Below are 23258 nucleotides of genomic sequence, written 5' to 3'. Positions count from 1 at the left end.
TTCTGGAGCATGGTGGATAGCTGTCAGGGCAAAAAGCCAGAAACTATTATGCAGTCTTTAAAACCACCACACRTTGTTCATGCCTGGACTGATTTAACTACCCAAACACTGCATAACCTGCTGCATCTATTTACTTCTCATTGAGGTTCACTTTGACTGAAGAAGCCGAAGGGGCGAAAGATGACTTCTGTGTAACAGGTGTTGTGGACAGCRGTGGCCCAGGTGAGCTATCTGCAGCTGGTTTAAAGTTCATGGATCCAAAAGAAAAGGAGGTGGCAGTAGCTGTAGTGGTGCTTGCAGAAGGGGCTGAAGTCATAGATGTCTTGGAAGAAGCAGAGGAGAAAGAGAACGTTGCTGTTCCAGTCAGACTGGGACCCAGGGCTTGCTTGGAGGCATCAGTTGCAAAGGGGTAAGGCGGGGGGTCGCCACTTGTAGAGCCAGGCATCTTTACAGTTGAAGGCATGAAGGAAAATGCAGCTGCTCCACCYCCAGCAGGAGGGAGACTTGTGGCTGGAGTAGTAGGAGGAACACCTGGTCCTGTGTCAGGCTTTACAGAAGTTGGAGGAGTGGTCAGAGATGTGCCAGTACTTCCTGCAGAAAGATAAATCAGGAAGGAAGAGACTCATTCAGTTGTCTTGACTAATGGCAGAAGGTATTTCAAGGCCAAATGCTATTTGATGGGAACAGTTAAGTACTATCTCACCATTTGACAGATGGACAGTGAGGAAGAAAAAGAAGGGAGCAGAGCTTCCAGTCCCCAAGCCTGATCAGTGACACAGCAGCTGCTCAAAGTCCAAGTCATGATCAATACTGTAATTTCCCCCAGTCAGTCTAAATTAATGTTGCCTGGAACTTCCAATGAAAAGACTTCACCTTTCTCCATTGATTTTGATGTGGTTCATGCCATCTCAAATAAAACAGCCTGTCAGCACACAGGTTAGCCAGGGTTGCAGAGAGGCAYGCTGTCAAACAAAAGCATTCTCTTCGGAGAGGGAGAAGCAAATGCAGGCTTAAGGAAGAAAACGGTGGCTTTGCAAACTTTGCAGCCATGTAGGGAAGCARAAGAACCAACTGATCTGCCTACCCCAGCACAGGAAACTGCCTACTTTACATCACATTTGGCTATACATACAAACTTGGATAAAACTACTTCTTACTGCCTGCTAAGGCGATCCTCACAGTGTTGCAGAAAGCTATTGTTTAGATAAGCTTTGCTGCAGCCATACACCTTAGTTCAATATCATGGCTTCCCATGGCAAAATGTACGGAAGAAAACCACCCCCTCTTTGAAGCAGGCAGACCTTGCTCTGGATTAAGCATAAYATTTAATCCTAGTTCCCAAGAACAGTCTGCAGCCACTGCTGCTGTTCTGGTCATACCACCCCAAAGTTGGGCAAGGGACTTTCTAGAATTAGGGCATCTGGTATAACACTGGCAACTGATTTGCTTTGGCTCTGTACCCCAAAGGTTGATTGCATTGTAGAGTTTAAGTGTGCACAGTSTGTGAAGCATTTGTGATTCCCTATGATAAATAGGGCTAGACAATTTCACTCAGTTGTWCAAGGGGGAGAACAGTACTGGGAGCACAACAAACCCAGGAACAGCTCTCCATTATCGACATAAAGAATAAATATGTTTTCTGTGACAATATATGTGTCTGAATACCAAACTTACAAGTGAGGATGACAAAGATACACAAATGCAAGTGCTTCCCTAACACACTGGAGCACTTACCTGCCGATTTTGGTACTCTTTCCCCTTCTATCAGTAATGGCTCTGGAGTCACAATAAGCGATCTGACCCCGGGRTTTTGGTTGATCATGTAAAATGGGCAGAGCACACCATCCGTAGAGAGCAAGATCAGAACTGGAGCTGGAGCAAGGGTCTTCTCATCACCTGCCAAGACCATACATATAAGCCCTACAGTCAGAGTTTCCTATTCTGTTCCTATGGGCATTGTCACCATCACCTGACTTGCTTAGCACAGTATTTGTTACTTTACCTCCTTCTTGCTTTCACTTACACCTTTGTTCCCTTACTTCCCCGTGAATGCCCCTTTCTTCTTTATTCCTTCCTTTTCTTGACTTTGTGTTTCATGAACTCATAGATGAAGCGTTATTTTAATGATTCAATACAGTTTGCTAAATGAAAAAGTCAACTTTTACCCAAGAAATCCTGTACCAAGCTTTTTCATATACATGAAATATGAAAGCAGAATTGCTAGATAGGAAGCTTTTTGCTTTGAAGAAAGACATCATAAAACAAACATCCTTCTGAAAACAACAGGCTGGTGATCTGAACCTTTGATGTAAAACGCTTGGATTTTGTGCAGCTACAGCTTTGAGCCTAGTCTGCTTCAGTTCAGTAGTCTCAGCCCAGTTAAAGGTCCCAAATCACTCCATAGATTCATAAAGCATTTTCTRTAAAGGTTTAACAGCTTAATTCTGTGCTTAATACAAATCTGTGCTTAAAAGCAAATCTAGGATGCAGGAAAAAGCCCCTATGATCATTCACATGTGGGGTTTTTTGTTTGTTTTTTTTCCGATCAGTGAAGTGGATGGCCATTTTCCTCTGCCTATTGGCTTTCCAGAGAAAGTGTGCTGGGGAAGGGCAGCTTCCACATGGGAACAAGCTCCAGGACAAGTGAGGTTTATTTTCAACCCAAACTTGTTGCAAACTGCAAAGTCAAGTAACATGCAGCTAAAAAGGAGCTGCCTGCTTTCAGTGAAAATACACAGAACACATTAGCAAAAAACTTCTTCAGAAGAAGTCTTTCTAAATGCTGTAAGGCAGCACTACCTGGGCTTAAAGAAGCTGTCCTGATAGATTCCTTAATTCAGTAAGTATATAGATTAACAGAGAATATGCTTCAAATTCCATTTTGCATTAAAGTACAAAGTTTGACCTGAATTCCCTACCATAGATTTTCATTCAGGTAAAGGCTGCTGCAGTTCTCAGTTAATCGGCACCCTCCTGTGCTCTTCATGAACTCTTGACTGCAGAACCTTCCACTCTGCCTAAAGGCATCTCTATTTCAATCTCTCTCTGGGTTTCAAGGGAGAGTTTTCAGAATTCACTAAGGTACAGTACAATAGCTCAGATGTATCTTCAACTTCAGTCTCTGACAAGGTGCTTTCAAAAGCCTTCAGGCAGCACAGAAAGTACAGCAGTAACACAAGCGACTGTATGTAAGGCACAGCAGGGTACAGTCAGTTCAGGCCTTGTGCTTTAATGCAGAATTAAAACCTAAGCAYTTACATCTGTGATCCTTGCTTTTTCAGATTTGAAAATTAACCCACTTCTCCTTTAGATCAGTGGAAATGTACTTAATACAAAGCAGTTCTGCAAAACTACATATGCTACAAGCATAAYGGAAACCTTACAGGCAGTTTGAAACCCCTGGTGTTAAGAATATGACTCCTTTAAGTTCCTTATCATCCCAGCTCTGAGAAACACAGAAATAACCTAGGTGCTTTGTTTTCCATGACTATTATTGTAGTATCCCAAGCTGCTGAAAGGTCTGAGGAGGAACTGTTTAAGCCTTAGCCATTTGAATACATGCACAGTACTAAYCTCACACGTGCTGTAGGCTTGATATAAAAAGCCAGGATGGATTCTCTGTGTCAGTCTCTTTCAGAAGAATGTCCCAGGACCCTGAGCACCAGACTGTCCCCTCAGAAATATCCCACATATTGCTATTATTGGGCTATTCCACAAGAAAGACCAGCAAAACTTACTGATTGGGATAGGCATGTTACTGGTGTAGTCTACGGCAACACCAACAGGCAGGGTGTCATCGCTCTTATCTGTCACAGGAAGTTCTGCTCTGCTGGAGTCTTCCAAAACCCACGATTCCCAGTTCTGCAAAAAGTAAGATTATAGTTTTGACTACCGCTTTCCTGTTTTCAGCCTTCTTTGGAAGGCTAGTCAAACGTTCTGAAATATGAAATTGCAAAATAGCTAGAGAGCAACTATTTAAATTTGTCAGATTAACAAATGTCAGAAATATCAGTGCCCTTCACAGATAGCTCCGTGATTTCCCAAATAGCACTGCATGTCAGAGTTGAGGTCAGGCTCAGAGAGAGACAGACTTAATATTTCACTTCAGTTCATGACCTCACATGAATCACTTTTTACTATATTGACCTTGATCAAATTTTTAGACTGTCAAGTGAATAATGAAGAATAGACTTTGGTATTTGCTCAACAACATACTGTGTTTCTGTTTACCCTTTCTCTTTTTTGTCACTAGGAACGCTTGTTCTTCTAAGGCTTATGTTTATCTTAAGATTCCATGCAACTGAGATGTGAAAAGAAAGGTTTTTTCTTTTTTTAAACATACCATTTCATTATACATTGTTTTACATAAATTTTATTTACTTAGATTTTCTAGAAAGGGGAAGTACATATACACAAATGCAGAAGGAAGAAAATACTACCTGATCCCCTTGTCTGGCAAGAATGCTGACTTCTGTGGAAGCTGCCGATGCTGCCAGAACCAGATCCCTGCAAGTATGGAACCAAATAGGTTAAAATCAACATAACAATCCATGGTGAGGTCATCAGCTCAATAATTAGTTATCACCTACTCAAAATTCCTAACTAGGAATACAGTTATAACAACATGTAACTGACTTCTCAACCAGCACAAGCTGAGGGAAAAATGACTAGCTACATTACTTTAGAACAATTTCAATTAGTCACTAGGGGCTGATTCCCCTTGCCAACTAATGATTTAACAGTCATGGACCACCAGTATTTATGATGATACAAAGTCAGGTAGCTGAAAAGTTAGGAGCAGCTTCTTCACACAGATAGGTGATTAAGCAAGACAAAAGGGCATGCTTTACCTAACATATGACTTTCAGTCTCAAGGGAAATTGTTATGACAGATTTTAAACAATCTTATGTACCTGCAGGAAAAAAATACATGCATTCTCACCACAAACGAGTAAGTAGGCACGGAGAGCGAGCACACAGGAAAAGTTAGCTGTACTTTCACAGAATATTTTCAGAACAGCAATTTCACTAAGCTCATGTTCAAGTATTATATAGCTTACAGCAGGGAGAAACACAATACAAGGAGAGGCACGGACTGCTCTGAGACGTGCATAATGATGGAAAGACTGTATCGTGGTTCCTGCAACTCACCATTCCTCAACATAGTTGAGGAAGTAATGATGTTGTCTCTCAGTGCAGCTCCCATAACAAGGCTCCATGAAATTCACAAACTTCTCCGGCCGCTTCTCTTCCTTTTTCTGTAGGGCCAAAATCAATAGTTTACCTTCCAATGAAGAAATCAAGTCAATCCCCTCTACAAGACGCTAACGTGGATAATAAAAGCAGCTTGCCATTGCAACGAATAGGTCAAGAACAAGCAACAAACATTTCTATGGTTGTGACTTGCTGGCACTTACAGGCAATATGGCTACGACCACTTCTGGGGGTGTTACCAGTGTCCCATCAGCAGCTGCATATACAATAGTGAAGACATATGTACCAATCCACAGTACATCCAAGACTGAAAGAGAAGGAAACAAATACCTCAGCCAGAAAAACGCTAAAATGACACTTCCTTTTACATTGGTTTTAACAGTGCACAGCACACAAAGCTAATAGGACACCACTAACCACAGAGGAATCACTAAAGTACCAAGACTCCAGAAAATTGCAACACAGAACAGAAGCACTTATTTGGCGTGCTTGATGATACCACAGGCAAGACAAGGCCAGTGTTTCCAAACATGAACAGTGATCTGGTGTATCCAGTTGATGTATTTTTGTTTTTCTAAATTTATTGTTCTGAGGTTCTCACATTTTCCTTTGAAGATTCAAAATGAAGAGGTAATATTTTCAGAAAATGTRAGAATTGATTTATATCCAGAACTCTTCATGCTAATGTGCAAATCCAACCTTCCTCGAGCACAGCCTATCACATCAGTGAGCAATGACTAGGTTTTTAAAGTGGATATTTAAAAGCACTCTAGAAATAGGCAGGGACTTTGGCCCACAGTTACTTTTTCTGTACAACCCAGAGATAAAACACATGAATTTTTTCTTTAAATAATTAAAATCAAGTTGTAATTACATAGCCAGTGTACTATGCAGCTTCTGTATTTAAAAACACAAGGAGGAATGAGTAAAATGTTCAAAAAGAGGAAACAAATTAAAGACATACCTTTAACAGGATTGTCCGAGTCATAAAACGGAGGACAAGGAATTACTTTTTTCTCCTGCAGGTTCTGCAAATAAAATAAAATTACTCTTAAACGCAAAGAAAAAGCTACCAAACAAAGCCAACCACAAGTTTTGCAGAAAGCCCAGAGAGCTTGTTTTACACTGTTTCACAAACTCTTAACATTCATCACATGCCACCCTGAAAACTCTACTCTTCAGGGGCAACAAACTAAATCCAGCATTGATCTAAGACATTTTAATATTACTGAAGTGATTGGTCAGCTTCACACAAAAAATTGATGGTGACAGAAAATAAAGCATATTGGAAACTAGTGAGTCGACACGAGCCTTACTGGCAAAAGTACTTACAGGCAGATATTGGACCACGGTGCCATTTTGCTTCCCTACAGCCAACTGCTTTCCCTTCGGGCTCCAACACACTAAGCAAAAAAGAATTTCATCAGCACTAAGGAACTGGAGAATTTTAAGGCCCACAAAAGCAAGAACAATAAACTAAATACTATGCAAGTCTTTCCTCATGCAAAACCCCACATATAAAACAATTCCTTTCTGTCGTTGTCATGGTCTTGCCTATTCAATTACATACAGCAAGAGGAGTAGAAATTCTTGCCATTCAGACCAATGGAAGCTTCAGATGTGTTTAAACTCCCATCATACCTGCCTCCATACATCCTCGCACTGTCCTGTAATGGGTGCTCACACCCACTTGTGTATAAATCAAGTTAAATCTTAAACAGATACACTTAGCTTGACCCAAATATACAGGGACAAATCAAATTGACAAAGAGGCTGAAAAAATATCAGAGGAGGAGTGGTAAGTTGCACATGTGATTTAATCAGTGCGGTTTAGGTTTATTCCAAGCCTGCTCAGGGTCAGGACCAGGGCAGTGTGTGAAACACTCAGTCACAGCAAAAATAAGACTGCTCAAGTCAAAAAACAACAGATGACAATTGTCTCTCATTTGCCTACTTCCCCGCAAAAATGACAGCCAAGCCTGAGGGAGAGCAAACCACAGACAGACAGCACTCAGCTCTAATTCACAAGATGCAGCTCTTCCAGTCAACTGGGAAAAAGCAGTTATATTGCAACAGATGCTTTCTGAGTCTTAGGGAGTTTAAATCCTTCACCTTTGTGACAGTTGGAGAAGAAACCTTCTCCTGAGACAAAGAACCTGCCTTCTTACACCTACCAATCCATTTTCATTCTTAAATGTCTGACATTCTATACGTTGCCCAAGGCTTTCACTCACCGGATGTAACAGCTACAGAGGAAGGCAGTGTGGCGTACACTTTCACCGAGTCTGTGACCTGCAGGACAGAGATGCTGCCATCGGACAGGCAGATGGCCACCATGGCAGGACTAGCAGGGTTCCACTTCAGGTCATTGACCATCGCTGCGTTTCCCGAGTCCTTGGCTAGTCTGTGATACGCAAATGCACGTTTCTGCTGTTTTGCCTTTTAGGAAAAACAAATTCATGATAGTCCAAGCTAAGCATAAGAACAAGTTTTCCCAGACTCAAAATCCAGTAAGGCTTTGGCCTTGCTATAAATTAGTGACAGACAGGAATGAGAAGCAAAATTGAGTTTACTGAACAATTCCTTTACAAGACACCTGCCCGCAGAGAGACAGAAAATCCCACCCAAGGTATGTCATTCCTTCTGCCGCAATTTTGGAGGGGAGGGAGGGGGCTGCCAGGGGACATCACTTTGCATATACTTTACCTGATTTAAGAACGTGCGGACGTCAAAAAAGCCAATGAAGGAACCGATCTCACTGGACATCATACAGACTGACAGAGTGAGATTATCACAGCTTAGAGCCAGGTGCTGCACAGGAAACTTCATGGGAACCACGGTACTCTGAATATTCTCAACTTAAAAACAAAAGGAAAAGAAGGTAGGATGAAATGGTCAAATTTAAAAAACGGCAAGAGCTGCTCTTTTAAAACAACATGGTTAGAACAAGCTTATGCAAGAAAAAAAGAAGTCACCTAACATGCAGTCCTATAAACAGCAGCTGTCAGAGTTGATATATGGAAAATTCACTGTGTGAAAACGAACCCTTCATCTCTATCAATACAGTCTCAATAGAGGCTCTCAAATTCTTAAGAAAATCCCACTTTCCTTCCTTACTAACCTGGAAGATAGATAACCAGACACATTTTAGGTTTTACTTAAGTGAGCATGTGGATACTTTGGGTGATACAGTTACTACGGAAATGGTGAGAATGAACACAATTTTGCACTTGGGTTGTGAGCTGGTGGAACAGTGATTTCTTCCTCTCTTGCAGGATGGTTGTTTATTCAGAGTGGATAACTCAGTGTAATAACTCTGCCCCACTCCACTCACACGTCTCTAATATTTATCCAAGTTCACAGCCCAAAATTTGGCTACCAAGAGTGTAGGGCTGCAAGGAAAGGAGTGCACTCTCACATAGGAAAAACCAATCTTACCATATGGCACTGAACACAGGAAACTAAACCTGAATGACATTTGAACATGAGCTAGCGTACAGCATCCTGACATCATGTTTCCATGACTATACTTTGTATCAGCTCAAGCTGCAGCAAATTTTCTTCCTGCATTTTTTACACAATAAAACCCAGTAGTTTCAAATACATGACAAGGACTGTGTCAGAAGCCAAGAGCTCCATATCATGAAAACCTCTATAAAACTGTTGCTGCACAGAGACTATGAGACACAAACACGCCTTACCAATTTTATTGGGATCTTCTCCCAGCTGGTTTTGCATGAGAAGATTTTTAGTGTGAAATATCTGCAGGCTGGTTCCTCCACCAGCAAAGACCAGCCCATATTTGTTAGACACTGCAAGGAGACTGGACCGCTCTTTGGGAAGATCATCAGGAGCATCAAAGATCCGGACCTTCTTCAGCGCTCTGAACTGAAAATCCTGTTGTAAAAGAGTCAGGAAATAGTTGTTTGTATGCTGGTGAAGAGGAACAGTTTACTTCAGTTTCTCCAGGACAGTAAGTTGAAAGGCCTCTTCCTGAGAGCTGCAAAACACCCCCAAGGCAGAGTCCAGACCCACACTGCCACTGGCCATCCTATCCTGTCTCATACACTGGCTTTGGCTTCATGTAAAGAGGAGCTTGTTCTCCATACCTTTTTAAGGAGCATCTTATTTTATCCGCAGAGCAGCTTCAATTCCCATTACTTCATCAAAAAAAACAGTGGAAGTTAGGTACATCTCAAAGACAAAACTACTGATTTTAAAACATTTTACCATAAGTTCCAGGTCTTTAGCCTTTGTTTTCGCTCCCCCTCCTCCAACCACACAACAAAAGAAATATCTACACTTCCAAGAATCTAAGGCATCTAAGAAAGACTGAAATAACACCAAGATTTTTTCAATATTTAAAATACTGCCTGAATCTCTCTTCTATCCACCAGGCTGTTTTCACAAAACCTGTAGGAATTCAGTATGCCCAAGACACCCAACCCTCTGTGAAACGTACCTGAAAGTAGCTAATAGATACAGGAGAGAAAAAGAAGGGAATGAAACAGAGAAACACACAGCATGATTGAATAAAATGTTTTTCCTTAGAGGCCCAAGCTACAAAGCACTCATCTATCTAGATGCATCTTTTTTACTACGGTAGTAATAGTTTACCATACACAGATGCAGCTACAGAAACACAGACTGACCATATTAAGAAACAACAGTTACACTATTATCAGGCAAAATACTAGGCTCCCTTTGGGAATGAGCCTGTCCTCCCAAAATGTCAATCACTGAATAAAGCACTGGATGTAACACTAGTAACCCAAATTAAGCACCTGACTTTTGTTTCATTTTGCCAAAGCACTGAGTAAGTGCCTTCCTGCAATGGAAGAAGGCTGCTAAAACTCAGGACCTCCAGCAAAACAAACAGCCTGACTCCCTTGCTTTTGAAGGTGCCTGAACAGAAAGCAGCTGCATGAAGATGCACGTGAGTTTGGGGCATCTGCACGGACAGCCCTGTCTCACCACGTCCCCTCCCAGTAACACTCTGGGACAGGAAAGGGCTGGGCCAGGACAAGACTCCAGTTTACCTTTCCCATAGGTAGCCCCCACACATGCAGGCTGTGCTCATGTCTACCATTCTCAAAGGCAGGGGAACCCCAGCACTAAGCATGCAGACAGGAGGACTGATAAACAGCATCAGTCCTCTCCCAAAATAAACTCCACCCCTCAACTCCCCCATTTTCTCTCTTAAGGGATCAGCTCCCCCAAAATCCATGAAAAAGAGCAGAGCTCACAGCCAAGCCCCTTATCATCCCCGCAGCTTTACCAATTCCCCTCTCCATCGCAGGCCAAGCCAGCCCACCCCTCCTTCACCACCACCTGGCCTGTCCCAGAGTCTGCTAAAAGGTCCTCAAGTGCTCCACAAATCCTGAAACGCTCCCTCCAAAGTCCCGGCCCCCTCCCGGCCCAAAGCACCCTCCCTTACAGCCCTCTCCCCCCTCCCGGAGCAAGGACCCCCCCCCCCGGCCTGCTCCCCCCTCCCGGCCCAAGGACTCCCCCAGGCCTGCCTCCCTCACGGCCCCAGCCAGCCAGCCCTCCTGACGACCTCCCCCCTGGCGGCCCGCCTGCCCTCGCCCCCCCACCTCTCACCTTCATCTCCCGCTCGGGGATCACGTCCATATCGTCCCCCATGGCGACAGCGCCGAGACCCGCAGGCACCGCCGCCCGGCGCAGAGCCGCTACACCCCCCGCGCGCCCGCCAGCGCGCTCACTTCCGCTTCCGGCGGGGCCGCACGGCGCGGGGGGCGGGGCCGCTCTAGCCAGCGCTCTCGATGGTTCACGGCGGCGGGAGGCGGGGCAAGTCCTCCAGGGCCGCGCCGCCCAGCGAGGCCTCCCGGCCCAGGGGGCGCCGGCGTTTTAGCGCTTCGCCCTTCCAGGCCCGCAAAGACAAGGGCCRCGGGTGCGTTTCAGAGGTTTCCGCAGCGACGGCTGTGGGGAAGCGGTGGCAAACGGCGTCCAGGCCCCGGCCCTGCGCCGTTATTTTCTGCCCCCCCAGCAGCTCTGACGCAGCCGCGAGGCTGTGAGGAAGCGGGCACAGGCCTGAGCTAAGGGCACKGCTGCCTTCTGGAGGAACCCGTGGAGGAACCCTGCCCCGTCGTTCCCCCAGGACGCCTGCTCTCCCTTTTGGTAACTTGCACGAGCAAAGAGCCTCAGGCACTTGCTTCAAGAGCAGAGAGGATGGAAAAAAAAAAGCCTTCATGGGAAGGGAACCGCATCGCAAGCGAGTGCTTTTGATAAACAAGTCACTCCTTAAAACAAGCGCAACCACCTGTTTTCTTTCCCCAAAGTCAAAAAAGGCCGGCTTTCAGGAGGCAGCCTCTGTGCTCTGTAACACAAGCTCCACAACACTTGGTCAGTTATTAAAGATCAGATCAAGCAGGCCCGAACCTATCCCCAGGATCTATTTAAGGGTTTATTATTAACCAGCTTGGAAACCAGTTTACTTAATCTGCAACCGATCATTTGGTCCAAGCTTCAGAGAAGCTAAACTAAATAGGCTGACACTGGGTATAGTTTCAGAAGATTTATTTTTGGTCTTTACAGTAGACTGGTGCTGCTGCTCTTCACAATTTTTTCCTCTCCATTACAGTTTCAGTTTTCATGCAAACAGCAGTGAGAATTCGTCTTTTATTTAAAAGTGCAGCCTTTGGCAGGAACAATAAGTCTAGCAGAGTTACAATCATCTGTATTTCCTTTTAAAAAATATTATTTATTAAATCATGATTTAAAAAAGTTAAAAGCTGCCAAGAACATGTAAGACGAGAGTGGGGAGGGGAATAAAGCAAATACCTGAATTCCAGAATTTATGCATACAGCAAGAATCACCACAGTATTCAGAAGGTAGATAGCACAGTCCCAGCTATATCTAGATCCCAGCATCCTACTGCACCCTCGTAACCATTCCTATTTTGCAGACTTGAGATTTTATACATCGGGAAAACACACGTAATTGTCCCATGGGACAAAGCTGAAACACGTACAGAGAGATCTGCAAAATCAGAAGGACGGAGCAGCAGCATGAAGGAAGATCCTCGTCCACAGTGGTCTGTAAAGGCTTGCAGGGGTCAGTTTAGTCACCCAGTTTCCTTTTACCTGCAGGTTCMGTTTCCCTTAAGCCTTCCTCAGGGGCTGTAAAGGCCTAACAGCAGGCCTGTTTCTACATTTTTATGGACAAGAAAGAGACAGCTACCTGTTCAGAGATTATTCTCCGCATCTGATCCAAGCAGAGACTTATCAGGGAGGGGCCATATGGTAGCTTTCATCTTCCTCACTTGCCCTGGCTGGTGTTGCAACCTCCACCCCTCCAGGACAGGGTTGCAGCTTCCCTTTTTTAGATCAGGTCTGTGACTTCACTTGCTGCTTGCTTTTTTTCCTGTGGCTAATCGATAAGTTTTGGAGGCCAAGGAAAAGCCTAGCAAATCAGGAGGGGAAGGAAGACCCAAGATATTAAAAACAGCAATGGTTGATAGCTTTTCCTCAGCTGGCAGACTTTGCAGAACTTATTCTTTTAGGTTCTGTAGAACTTATTCCTTTAGGTTCTGAGGACCTCAGGGCTCAGGTGGGTTTATAATCCATCATGGTTGCAGAGGCACCCTCCAGTCTGTCTTGCCTTCTGGTTTAGAGCAWCCTGTAGAAAGTTCTTGTCTTTGCCTTGTAGCCAGCAGCCAAAAGGCAGTTATCTGGAGACAATTCTTGCCCATTTCTAATCTCACTTGTGGTAGGAGCCAGTAGGATGCTGGCTGCATGGCTATCCTGCAGAGCATGTTCCTGCTGACAGCTTATGTTTGAGATTTTATCCTGTCCTCTCAGAAGGCAAGTGGTAGCAAAAGGGCCCAGTAAACTGGCCTCCAAAACAGAGGGGCACACTAGCCCTGCTGATTTCAGGGAGGTAGGGACTTCAGCCAGTTACTTTTGCAAGTCTAAATATTTATGATATGCACTTAGTTCAAGGTGAAGCCCAAAGAAAGAAGTCCTCACTGTGAACTTAACAGCTAAAGAAATATTCCCTTAGAACCATCCCAACCTCAGCAGCTGGCAAGGGTCTTCTAGGAGAACAGGACCCAGGCATGTCAAGGACATCACATGCTGGCTGAACAGACTATTACTCCTCAGGCTATTGGGGGATGTTGAGATCTGGGATTAAGATCTGCTTAAAGGGCACTAGAAAAGGATCATTAACAGCTCGGTTGGCTCAGACTCAGCAAGATCTGACTGCAGGATGAACCCAAGGAACAGACAGAAGCCTGTCCCTGCAGCAAGCCATGCCCACCTCCAAGCTTAAAGGCCCTGCAAGCAGACCTCTGGTGTCAATGCACCTTCTCATCTTCATTTAGGATGAGACTAGGCAACAGAGGTGGGAGCCCGACTTGTGTTTTGGCTGGGTCAGGAAGGGAAGAACTAGTCTAAAGTCAGGAAGCAGAGGATGGAACAGTGAAGGCACTTAATTCTTTGCACCCATGAAGCTGTTGTCAAGGGCTCTGCCAGAGAAGCACTCAGCATCTGGCAACAAGGCCCTTTAGGAACCTGCAGAGACAAGCACAGCTCCGAATCCACAAGCTGGGAGGAAAATAGCTCCTTCTCATCTAAGGAATGCAGAAAGGGCAGGGGAAAGAATAAGATCACAGGATTTTTTCTTTTTGGTCTCACAATACACTTTGTGCTACAACTTGTGTCTAACAAATCAAGCTGGCTAAGGGATGTAGCAGAAAGATGTGAGCCGGGGGTCTCCAGCTTCCCTTGCTGTTCCTCTAAGGCAGGTTAGTTGAAAACTAAGACAGTTCAAAGTAAAGAGTAACAAAGCACAGGTAACCTCTGTTACAGGCCAGCAAAGCAAACAGTTCCAATTTTTCAGCCTGTCCTCTTCAAGGGAGGCTGGCTATGTCTCTCTCTGGAGGAGGGCCAGAAGGTTTTGGGTTGCTTTCATTGGCTTTTCCTTCAAACATCATGACCCTGCAAGACAACAGATAATACAGATGAAAAGAACAAGTCCATCTTTACTCATCATTACAGGGTATATCACATCTGCTGGAATATAACGAGGTCTGCCTCCTATGCAAAGGACATCCCATAACTAACACAGGACAGAAAGCCAACAGAGGGCAGTGCTGGCAGCTCAGCAGGCAGCTTTGCTTTTCCAGCAATTTCCAGGAGTGGGTTTCCCAGTGCCCCTGCTGGTTTTCCTCCCAGAGCACAGAGGATTAGCACGTTTGCTTTAGACAGCCATTTCCGAAATCCCTAGGCACGCACTGCATGCCAAATGCTCCTGATGTGTAAAAACAAATACCATCCCTGGCCCACCTCATACATAACGACACCGCACAACATTCAAAAGCCAAAACCAAGTAAGCAACAGCAATTGCAGCCAGGCAAGAGGGCAGAGACAAGGAGTAAGGCAGTAGCCAAAGGAATCCTAAGCATTTTGCAACCGCCAGCACTGTATTCCTCCCTGAGGACTGCAGCCACGCTGGGAATGCCAGCTGCCACGCTGAATCAAAAGATTTCACTGCTCTTGGGACAAGTTTTACATTTCTGCTCCTGCTTCAAACAGAGTCCAACAGACAATGGGGTGCCTGTTAGCAAAAGAAGGGACCCATCTGTGAAAGCTGCTGCAGTTTGGAGGAAGGATGGAAGATACAGGGCCAGCTGCAGGCTCAGCCTGCTTCAGTGGAGAAAGAAGGAAGCGGGTGTGTCAGAAGTCTGTCTGTGCCAGGGAGAGCAACACCTTGACACGCAGACCCAGGGCAGTCAGTGGGGAAGAGGAGAGACACATGGCTAGCGAGTGTCTACCAGCTCAGAGGGAGCATGTGACAGGTGGGAACAGGATCCTTCCTCCCAACCTGCCCAGAAAGCTGGCTGCATTTCTAAAGCTGCCTTCAGAAAGGGCCAAGGGGGATGAAGGGGAGCAGCTCCTATTCATCACAGTTAAAGACACAAAAGCAGAGCCAGCCTGCTCTGTGGCTGTAAAAGGCAAAGCCAGGTTTCAATGGGGTGGGTATGGAGCCAAGAGAGCCCACCCCACTGCTGGCAGGAGCCAAGCTAGTGTTCAGAAGCCGTTTGCTGTTTGTTACAGCAGGACTCTCAGAGCCCTGTTGAGAGGGCAGAGGAGGCCGTGGGAGGCTAGTGCTGGCAGCTGAAAACCACAGAAAACCTCTCCCAGCACAAGCCAGCTGTTACAAGCATGTGTCCCCTCTCCACCTACTCACACACTGCCTGGTTCTCCAAAACCAGGCAAGGACAGAGCATCCTGTAGCAAATAGGAGCCAGCCTCGCTGGGCCCTCATTCACTGCTCAAGTCCTGACACCATTCCCAGCCAAAACCTGGGTCCAAAGCCAGCAAGAGCCACAGAGAAGAGACAAGAGGTCCTGCAAAGCTGAGTGCCTGCACGCTCTAGGAAAAGGAGGGGAATCACTTAGCACCGAGCCTGTAGGAGGAAGCCTGCTCTAACACACRGCAGGCAGCTCTGCTGTGAATGCCTGCCAATGCCCAGCCCAGCCCCAGGGGTCAGCTCTAGATGGTGGAATCCCATCTGGGATCTCAAGCTAGAGGTTTTGCACCATCCCTCACATCTCCTGGTGAACTCACCCTTCATGAGAGTCCTCCTCTCCCTTCCACGAACACCCAGCTCCACCAGCCAGGGTCCAGGAAGAGCAACTTCTGTTTCCAGGCTCCCCCAACACCCCAGCTCAGGTCCTGGGTCTCCCCCATTCCCTCCCAAAGGCACTCACAGTTTAAGTACAGCAGAGCGTTTGCCGAGCATTACATTGACGAAGTCCTGGTACGAGATGGTCTCGCTAACCCCTCCAGTCACCTCAGAGATCATCTTCTTCAGTTCTAGATGGGTCTTTGGAGCCCCCATTTTCTCCATCATCCTTTTGACAGACATCAAATCTGCAAGGGCAAGGCAATCAGTGCTATCGAGAAGCAACCACACTGAGCACAGACCAGTCCTAGGGATGCAGGCCTGAGTTCCCAACTCAGACCACCTCACCTATGTACTCGGGCTGACAGCACTAAACAGTCATCCGAGAGCCAAAAGAAGCCCTCCAGTCCAAACCATCACTTCCTATTTCCACAGCTCGAGAATAAAGCACCATACATACTGAAAAGGGACAATTCTCAAAATGCTCCAGAGACACTTAGGAACGCTACTGTCCAGCTCAGAGAGTGGTGCCAAGAACAACAGGGATGTGGAGGAGGGAAGCACTGTCAAAGTAAGTTGGAGACAAACTGGCTCCATGGAACAGGCGCCCCTGCCCCCCACCACAGGTCATTTCCTTCAGGTTATTCTCACTGCACAGTGAACCTGTGGCCCCTTCCCTCCCGAAAACAGCAGGGCAGTCCCAAGTCAGGCCTCCTCCAGGTTCCCCGGAGGCTTTATTTCAGCTCGAGAACAGGGGAAGAAGGGAGCAAGGCAGTAACCTCCTGGAAGGGCACAGCACGTGAGTGCTTACACTTCAGTGTCAGCTCCAGGCCTTCAGAAGCCTGGACCTTTACATAACTGGTGCTGAGTGAGCCTTTCCAGACCCAAGCCAGGGCCACTTAGCTGACCGGACTCACAGCCCAATTCTCCTTCTTCCCTCCCACCAAAGTAAAGAGCTTATCTGCAGTAGGAAGGCTCATGGTTTTACACAGCTTCTGCCTCAAGCCATGGAAAACCCAGGACAGTCAAAGCCCTGCAACTTCCCAATTTTGGAAACAGTAATGATTGCGAAGGAGAAGGCCTCAGTGGAGAGACAGGGAGAGGAAAAAAAAAGCATTCAGAACAGAAAGAAGTAAAGGAGCTAAGAAAGACTCAGGAGAAAGACAGGACTCAGAGGAGCTGAGTCTTGAAGCAGGTGAGGAAAGATGAAAAAGCTTAAAGGCAGGCACTGGAGAGCTGAAGAAGTCCCTGCTTGGGGATCAAGAGTCAAGCAAAGTTGGACATAGGAGGAGCCCACTGGTTTCCCTCCTCAGCAGCAGTGAGGAGAGAGGTAAGCAGATCTAGCAGAGCCTGTCTCAGCAGGCTGTTGTCCTTCCAGCCCAGTAACAGCATCCCTCAAAGAGTCACTCACCAATCTCGCCTTGGTTATTCAGGTCAAACTCCATGTACTTCTCTGGAAGAGAAGCACAGAAGCAAGTTAGCAGGTCAGAGCAGCTCCAGCAGGGAGGACACTAGAGCAGCTAGGGTACACAGAGCCTGGTAATGCTGCCTGCTTGGACTAATGAAACAGAAGATTTGGGGATAAGACTGACATACTGCCAGAAGCAAACTGTTCAGAGAGGGAGATGGTCTCAAGAACTGGTTTTAGCACCCTTATCTCGAGCCCAGGGCTCTAGAGTTAAGTGCTCTTTAATTGGGGTTGCTTTGCATTTAAGCTGAAGGAAAACACTGGCATGAGAACAAGTAGGTATCAGCTGGCCATGAATAGCTTTAAAATGTTTCCAGCCAGAAAAACAAGGCTCTGGAAGAGCCTCCCAGAATGAGTAGCAAGAAAAACAAAACCCTGAGCACTTCTCAGATGAAGCTTGATCGGATTAGGAGAAGAATTAAATGACGTAGCTTCCTGCAATAGCAAGGGACAAACTACAGTCTTCCCAGCCCTGTGCTGCGCTCTCAGAGCAGCACCTGCCAGCAAAGATGCTCAAGGACCATATCAAAAGGGTGAAGACGAGAACATGCCTAGGAGCTGTAACGCTGGAGCAGGCCATTTGCCTCTCCAGCCTAGTGTCACAAACCTCTCTGAGCCTGGCAGCTCTAGCATCCTCAGAGAAAGGCAGTGCCTGCCCAAGGAGGTCTGGTCACTGTAGGAAGAAAGTCGGCATGGCATAGCAGACAGAGTGCACATCTGAGTTGGGAGATCTTGAATTTAGTCCTGTGCTGCCTCTGGTCTTGGGAGAGGCACACTTCCACTTCCCACCCCTCCTCTCCCCTGCTCGCTGTTCCTCATTTAGACTAAGCTCTTCAGGCAACGATTTGTCTTACTTAATGAACATACAGGACCTAGCACCACGGGGGGGGCCTCCATCATCTTGGTTCAGCTAAATGAAAGAGCAAGATACCTGCTGCCACCATCTATCCAAGTACAGCTGGAGAAATCCCCACCTGCCCTGCAGTTAGCACTCAGTCCCCAGAWCTGCCTCAAAGGACTCACTAAATGAGAGCTCCAAGGCTCAGGCTCCTTTCCCCAATAGGGAAAGACCTTTTCCTCCCTGCTCCAAGGACACCAGCAAGCAGATGAGTGTGAACTGCAAAGTGGCAGGCTGATTTAAGGAGCCAAAGGGAAGAGGGGATATTTCACATACCAGCATCTTTCCAGGACCTGTGTTCCCGAAGGAAAGTGCTGGCTTAACCAAACTGATGGGCAGCCACAGACAGAAGACAGAGGAATTGCTCAACAGGTCTTTATCTGGGTCTTGGCTGGTGGATTGCTGTTGTCATGAGTTGAGCAGGACAGGCCTGTGGGAGTCCCAGCTACAAGCCAAAGCTGTTCATGCTTCAGGCAGAAATAAATAACTCCCTCAAAGCATCAAGCATCCGATCCTAGATGAAATCAGGGCTGTTGCACATGGGCTTAGGGGCCAGAAGTGACACTTGATGTGGCACTGACACTCCCCATACCCTGCCCCACTGTAGTAGCCTTGCCCAAATAAACTGCTGCCTTCATGGGCAGGGGTCAGGCATCCCAACATATACCAGGGGACACAGACCCTGCTCTGCCATGCCCGGTATGTTTTCTTTTCTCCTCAGCTGACATGTAGCCAAAAGTGCAAAGCATGCTCTAAGCCTCAGCTCACACATCTTTCCCTCCCATCCCAGCTGCAGGGATTTGGTGGGGCAAAACCCTGCCGTGGTCCCTCCCCTTGTAAATGCATTTACACACATACTGACTGCCCAAGGGCTCCCAGGGCTCTCACTGGGGAAGGCAGCGGAAAGGAAAGCGGAGAAGAAACACCCCCCCCCCATCATCACACAATGAGCTGATTGTTGGAGGAGCCGGAGGCGGCGTCGGAGAGCAGGACAGGCCATGGAGGCAAACGCACGAGGTGACCGGAGCAGATGCCAAGGGCTCTCGTTACAGGGAATTCTGCGCCTGTAACCTACAACCGCAGTGTTTGAAGAGATTTCTGCAATTTTCCCGGTTGTGACAGGAAAATAATTCAAGGCTGCAGCAAAAAGCCAATACAAAAGGCAATACAAAAAGGAGGGGGAGCACAGGAGGAAGTCAGGCATCCAGCTCCTCCATGCACAGGAGGGCAAAGGATCACAACCCCCCAGCCAGCTTCCTCCATGCTGCATAGCAAAGTCAAAATACAAGGGGAAGTAGCAGGCAATGCCTGAAATGGAAGCAGGGTCACACTTTATTTGGTCAGAGCCAGGCAGAGGACAAACCTCAGAGGTCACTGTGACGCAGAAGGCATGTTTTCCTCAGAGGTCACGGGGAGACGAACYGCCTTTGGCCGCTTCTTGAAGGAGAAGTGGATGCACTCAGAACAAACCTGCCAAATCCTGTCCTTTAACCACCTTGCGGACAAGCCTCAGAGGACACCCCCCTCAAAACACACTCTCCAAATCCAGGCTTTTGAGCTGTTTCTGTATCCTCTGTCCCAGCACTCGATGTAGACCTAAGCCTCAGACCTACTGAGGCTCTGGAGTTAAACAGACAGGCTTTGGACAGAAAACTAGAGGGACTGCTGCTGGACCTGTTACTGAAGAGCTTGGGAAGGACCAGATCAGACTGAAATAAACTTTTGGGGAGGGATAAGGGCCTCAAAACCCTCGCAACAAGCAGCTGAGATCCCTACTGTGTGGGAAGAGGTCCTCTTACTCACTAAAGGAAAAAAAATCAAGCCAGCGTGTTGTCCACTGTACCAGCCAGTTTTGCCTTGATATGTAGACAGAAACTTTCCTCCTTTGCTGATCCCTGGGGTTTTTCCCCACACTGCAGGTTTTGCTGCAATAACAACATGACCAACAACAGTCAGGCGGGATGTCTGCACAGTGACATGACCCTGCCCTGCCAGAGAAAGCGGGTGAAGCGCAAAGACTCACGTGGGAAAGCTACATCTCAGAAGATTTTTACTGAGTCCCACATACAAAGGGGGCTTCCCTCTCAGCTCAGCCACTTGTATTATTCAGCAGAAAATCCCAGGCTGGTTAGATCCAACTGCTGAGAAGAATAATCTGTTCAAACCAAATAGTCAGGCTGAAAGAGGACATGGAAACCCTCCAATTCTCACCTTTGAACACTGCCAACTTTTCCTCCAGATCTTCTTCATCACTGAACTTTGGGTCACAGAGAAATTCCTAAAACAGAGAGAGAGTATCCCCAAGGTTAAAGACAAAGCAAAACACCCTAGACAGCGTGTATGACAGCAACATTACCCCCAAAAGCTAAGCAATTCCTAGAGAGCCACATCTGAGCTACAGTGCCAGGAGGCTTAAAGATGGGTTGAATCCCTCCATGCCCTGTCATTAATATTCCAGAGGAAGGGGAATGCTTCTAGGGCTTCAGATTTCTAACCAGCAGCTTGAGGGAGGACTGGACCCCATGTGTCTTTGGAATAGTTGCATGAGACTCCCCTCTTCTTGCTCACCCAAGGTTGCAGCTCCCCAAATCTCTGCTCAGGCATGCAAGGCATGTGGATCAGGCACCTATTCCCAGCAAGGACTCCTTGCAAAAAGAACAGTGATCTTGGAGATTTTAAGCTCTTGGATAARCTCTCCAGGCTGGCAAATAGAACAGAGTTTGCAGAACCTCATGCACCCAACCAAGAGAACAGAACATGACAGGTATTTTGAGGGAAGTAACAGGATTCCTGCTCTCTGACTGTATATGCTTTTTACTCCATACCCTACTCATGCTGGAGAGGAAATCCTGGATCAGCTCTGGTCAGACATTCCTAGCCCCCACCTCAAAAGCCTTCAGGTACCCAAGAGAACAGACCACAGCTTGCACAGCCAGCTCTACTGCTGTGCTCTGCCAGCAACATGCTTCCCGCAGCTGGGAGCTACAGGGTCTTGCTCCTGTCTCTACCCTCCCACAATGCCTAGCCTCAGTGAGCCCAGCAGTTTAATGACTTGATCTATGTTCAGCCACACCACCACATTCTTCAGTGCAAAAATCATTAACATCTGCACAGCTTATACACTGCTTGTCCAGGACAAAACCCCTCCAGGGGGTTGGGGTGGATAGAGGGCTAAGGCTGTTCCCTACTCTGTGCATGTTTCTCACTGCTGTGCTATCCATGTTCAGAAGGAAGGCAGGATCAGTTCCCTAAGAGACTAAGGCCTCCGGCTCTGGTAGTGCTAGGACTGACATCTGCATCATTTGTGACTAAAAAGACACCCCCACTCTCCCACCCCCATGGAAAGCCCTTCTGTGGGCACTAGGGCATCAGGACTGCAGGAGGTTCCCACAGCCATAAGCAGCCCATGTGCCCTCCACTCCCTAAAGCATGTTCCTCGTTTCTTCCAGAAGGAAAAATCAGCTTTCCCCAAGTGTAATGAGTTGTGCCAGTCTGGCTGCTGGGCCAGGGCCAGCTCAGTAGACACTGCAACCCTCAAGCTGATGTCAAGGAACCAGCCCCAAGGCTTTCCATGCTCAGTTGTTGCCTGCCACTGTAACCCGGTAGCCCATGCTCAGGACACCTCCATCCTGCACACCTGGAGTCAACTCCCCTCCTACCTAGCTGGGACAGGGACACCTGCACCTGCCCAGGAAGCCCAAATGCCTCACAAGCCTTCATTGCCAGTTAGTCACTGCTTTGGTGAATCCTTTACATGCAACTGAACTAAGGTTTTCTAGAAAGCCCAGGTGGACAGAAGTGTCTGTCATCACCTCCTCCCATCTCACAAACTCCAAATGGGACACCCCAAAGACACTGCCCAACTAGTGTGACACAGACTTCCCCATCAGCATGCATGGCAACTTAAGTTGAGAAACATGGGGAGAAGCAATGTTCCCAGCTCCTCCTTTCACACTTCTAGCCAACTCACTTTCATTTATCTCAGTTATTTCTACCCAGGGGTATCATTTGCCAGCCCAACACAATCAGCCCAGTTCAGCTTTGAGACCTGGGCTCAATCAGCAGCAGAAGTCACTGGAAAGCCGAGTCTTGTTACCTATTGTCATTGCTACTAAACAGCTTCTGTAGAGGGAACTTGCCAAGTGCCATCAAGAACCGAAACAGAGCCAGAGAGTCTCCTGGCCATCAGTTCATGGTCTCATTCTGTCCTGCAGGAGCAATGGACAACTTGCATCTAACAGCAGGGCTGCAAGAGCAGAGAGCAGTATTTCTCCAGGTGCAAGAAGCAGCACAGAAAGGGTGAAAATAGAAGGAAGGCTACAGCTAGAGGCTGCATCCACAGARGACAGCTGCCAGGACCAGCGTTTAAGGGCTCTAACAGCCCCTGGCAGGATGGCGCAAGAGCAGGATGAGTGACACTGTGGGCACACCGCCAGCACCCAGTTCCCTTGTATTTCATCCAGAGGGGAACTCGACAGCCCAGCAATGTCACAAGTCTGCTCCAGACTGAAGGGCGCAACGGGGGTTTTCATTTCAAAGGCATTCCACCCTCAACATTGTATACAAGTTTCTCCGAGACTGCGATAAGACAAACACACTCACAATAGCACAGAGGAATTCAGTCCCCAGGGCCCAGTGACTCAGATTCAGCTCAAGCAGCTAAAGTTCCTCCCAGAGCCCTTTGCTAAAGCTCTCATTTTAAGGGGCACTTTCTATTAATAAGAACAGCCTAATAAGCCCCAGTCTCTCCCCTGCCCCGAACCGAGCCTTTCTTGGGCAAAGAAACTTTTCTAGACCAATAAATTGAGTGAAACAAGTCCCAGCTACCTGCAGGACAACCTGAGCAAAGCCAGACCCTTCCTCAGTCCCTAAAAGGAGGCTCCAACTGGCCAGCCAGGCTCTCACATTGCTGTTTAAATGCCTGACGCCAGCCACCCTGCGGAGGCTGGGAAGGGGCTGTGGGATGCTCGCGCCTGCCCTGAGTATGAGAAGCGGACACCTGTCCTCCGGGAGGCTGAATCCCTTC

The 23258-nt window shown here is 47.1% G+C and overlaps 2 protein-coding genes across 4 annotated transcripts in view; both read right to left on the bottom strand.

Moving 5' to 3' along the window:
• The window catches only part of NUP214 (nucleoporin 214), a 47197-nt gene extending 36275 nt beyond the window's left edge, over positions 1-10922 (bottom strand). For all 3 annotated transcript variants that reach the window (XM_026062146.1, XM_026062147.1, XM_026062149.1), the window contains exons 1-12: positions 10816-10922; positions 8916-9111; positions 7921-8072; positions 7449-7653; positions 6547-6617; positions 6179-6242; positions 5418-5521; positions 5152-5258; positions 4440-4506; positions 3738-3861; positions 1735-1896; positions 135-591 (exon numbers count right to left, since the gene is read on the bottom strand). In XM_026062146.1, coding sequence (XP_025917931.1) covers positions 135-591; positions 1735-1896; positions 3738-3861; positions 4440-4506; positions 5152-5258; positions 5418-5521; positions 6179-6242; positions 6547-6617; positions 7449-7653; positions 7921-8072; positions 8916-9111; positions 10816-10857 — 1751 coding nt within the window. In that variant the 5' untranslated portion in view covers positions 10858-10922. The remainder of the gene's footprint in view (positions 1-134; positions 592-1734; positions 1897-3737; positions 3862-4439; positions 4507-5151; positions 5259-5417; positions 5522-6178; positions 6243-6546; positions 6618-7448; positions 7654-7920; positions 8073-8915; positions 9112-10815) is intronic.
• A 913-nt stretch (positions 10923-11835) lies between these two features.
• On the bottom strand, positions 11836-20506 carry AIF1L (allograft inflammatory factor 1 like). The gene is made up of 4 exons (XM_026062305.1): positions 20444-20506; positions 17278-17319; positions 15952-16114; positions 11836-14175 (listed from the first exon to the last, which is right to left on the bottom strand). The coding sequence occupies exons 2-4, from the start codon at positions 17309-17311 to the stop codon at positions 14088-14090; spliced, it is 285 nt and encodes a 94-aa protein (XP_025918090.1). The 5' UTR covers positions 17312-17319; positions 20444-20506; the 3' UTR covers positions 11836-14087.
• Between the last annotated feature and the right edge of the window lie 2752 nt (positions 20507-23258).

Source organism: Apteryx rowi, unplaced genomic scaffold, assembly GCF_003343035.1.
Source record: "Apteryx rowi isolate R43461 unplaced genomic scaffold, aptRow1 scaffold_19, whole genome shotgun sequence".
NCBI lineage: Eukaryota > Metazoa > Chordata > Aves > Apterygiformes > Apterygidae > Apteryx > Apteryx rowi.
The sequence above is the reverse complement of the archived record's forward strand: the minus strand, read 5'-3'. Positions and strand labels throughout refer to the sequence as shown.

Bases quoted from the DNA above. Each gene is read 5' to 3' on its own strand.
- AIF1L (XM_026062305.1), bottom strand. From the start codon at position 17,311: ATGGAGTTTGACCTGAATAACCAAGGCGAGATTG. The intron at 16,115-17,277 runs GTGAGTGACTCT...TTGCCCTTGCAG, and splicing joins GAATAACCAAGGCGAGATTG to ATTTGATGTCTGTCAAAAGG. The intron at 14,176-15,951 runs GTGAGTGCCTTT...GTTGTCTTGCAG, and splicing joins CGCTCTGCTGTACTTAAACT to GGTCATGATGTTTGAAGGAA.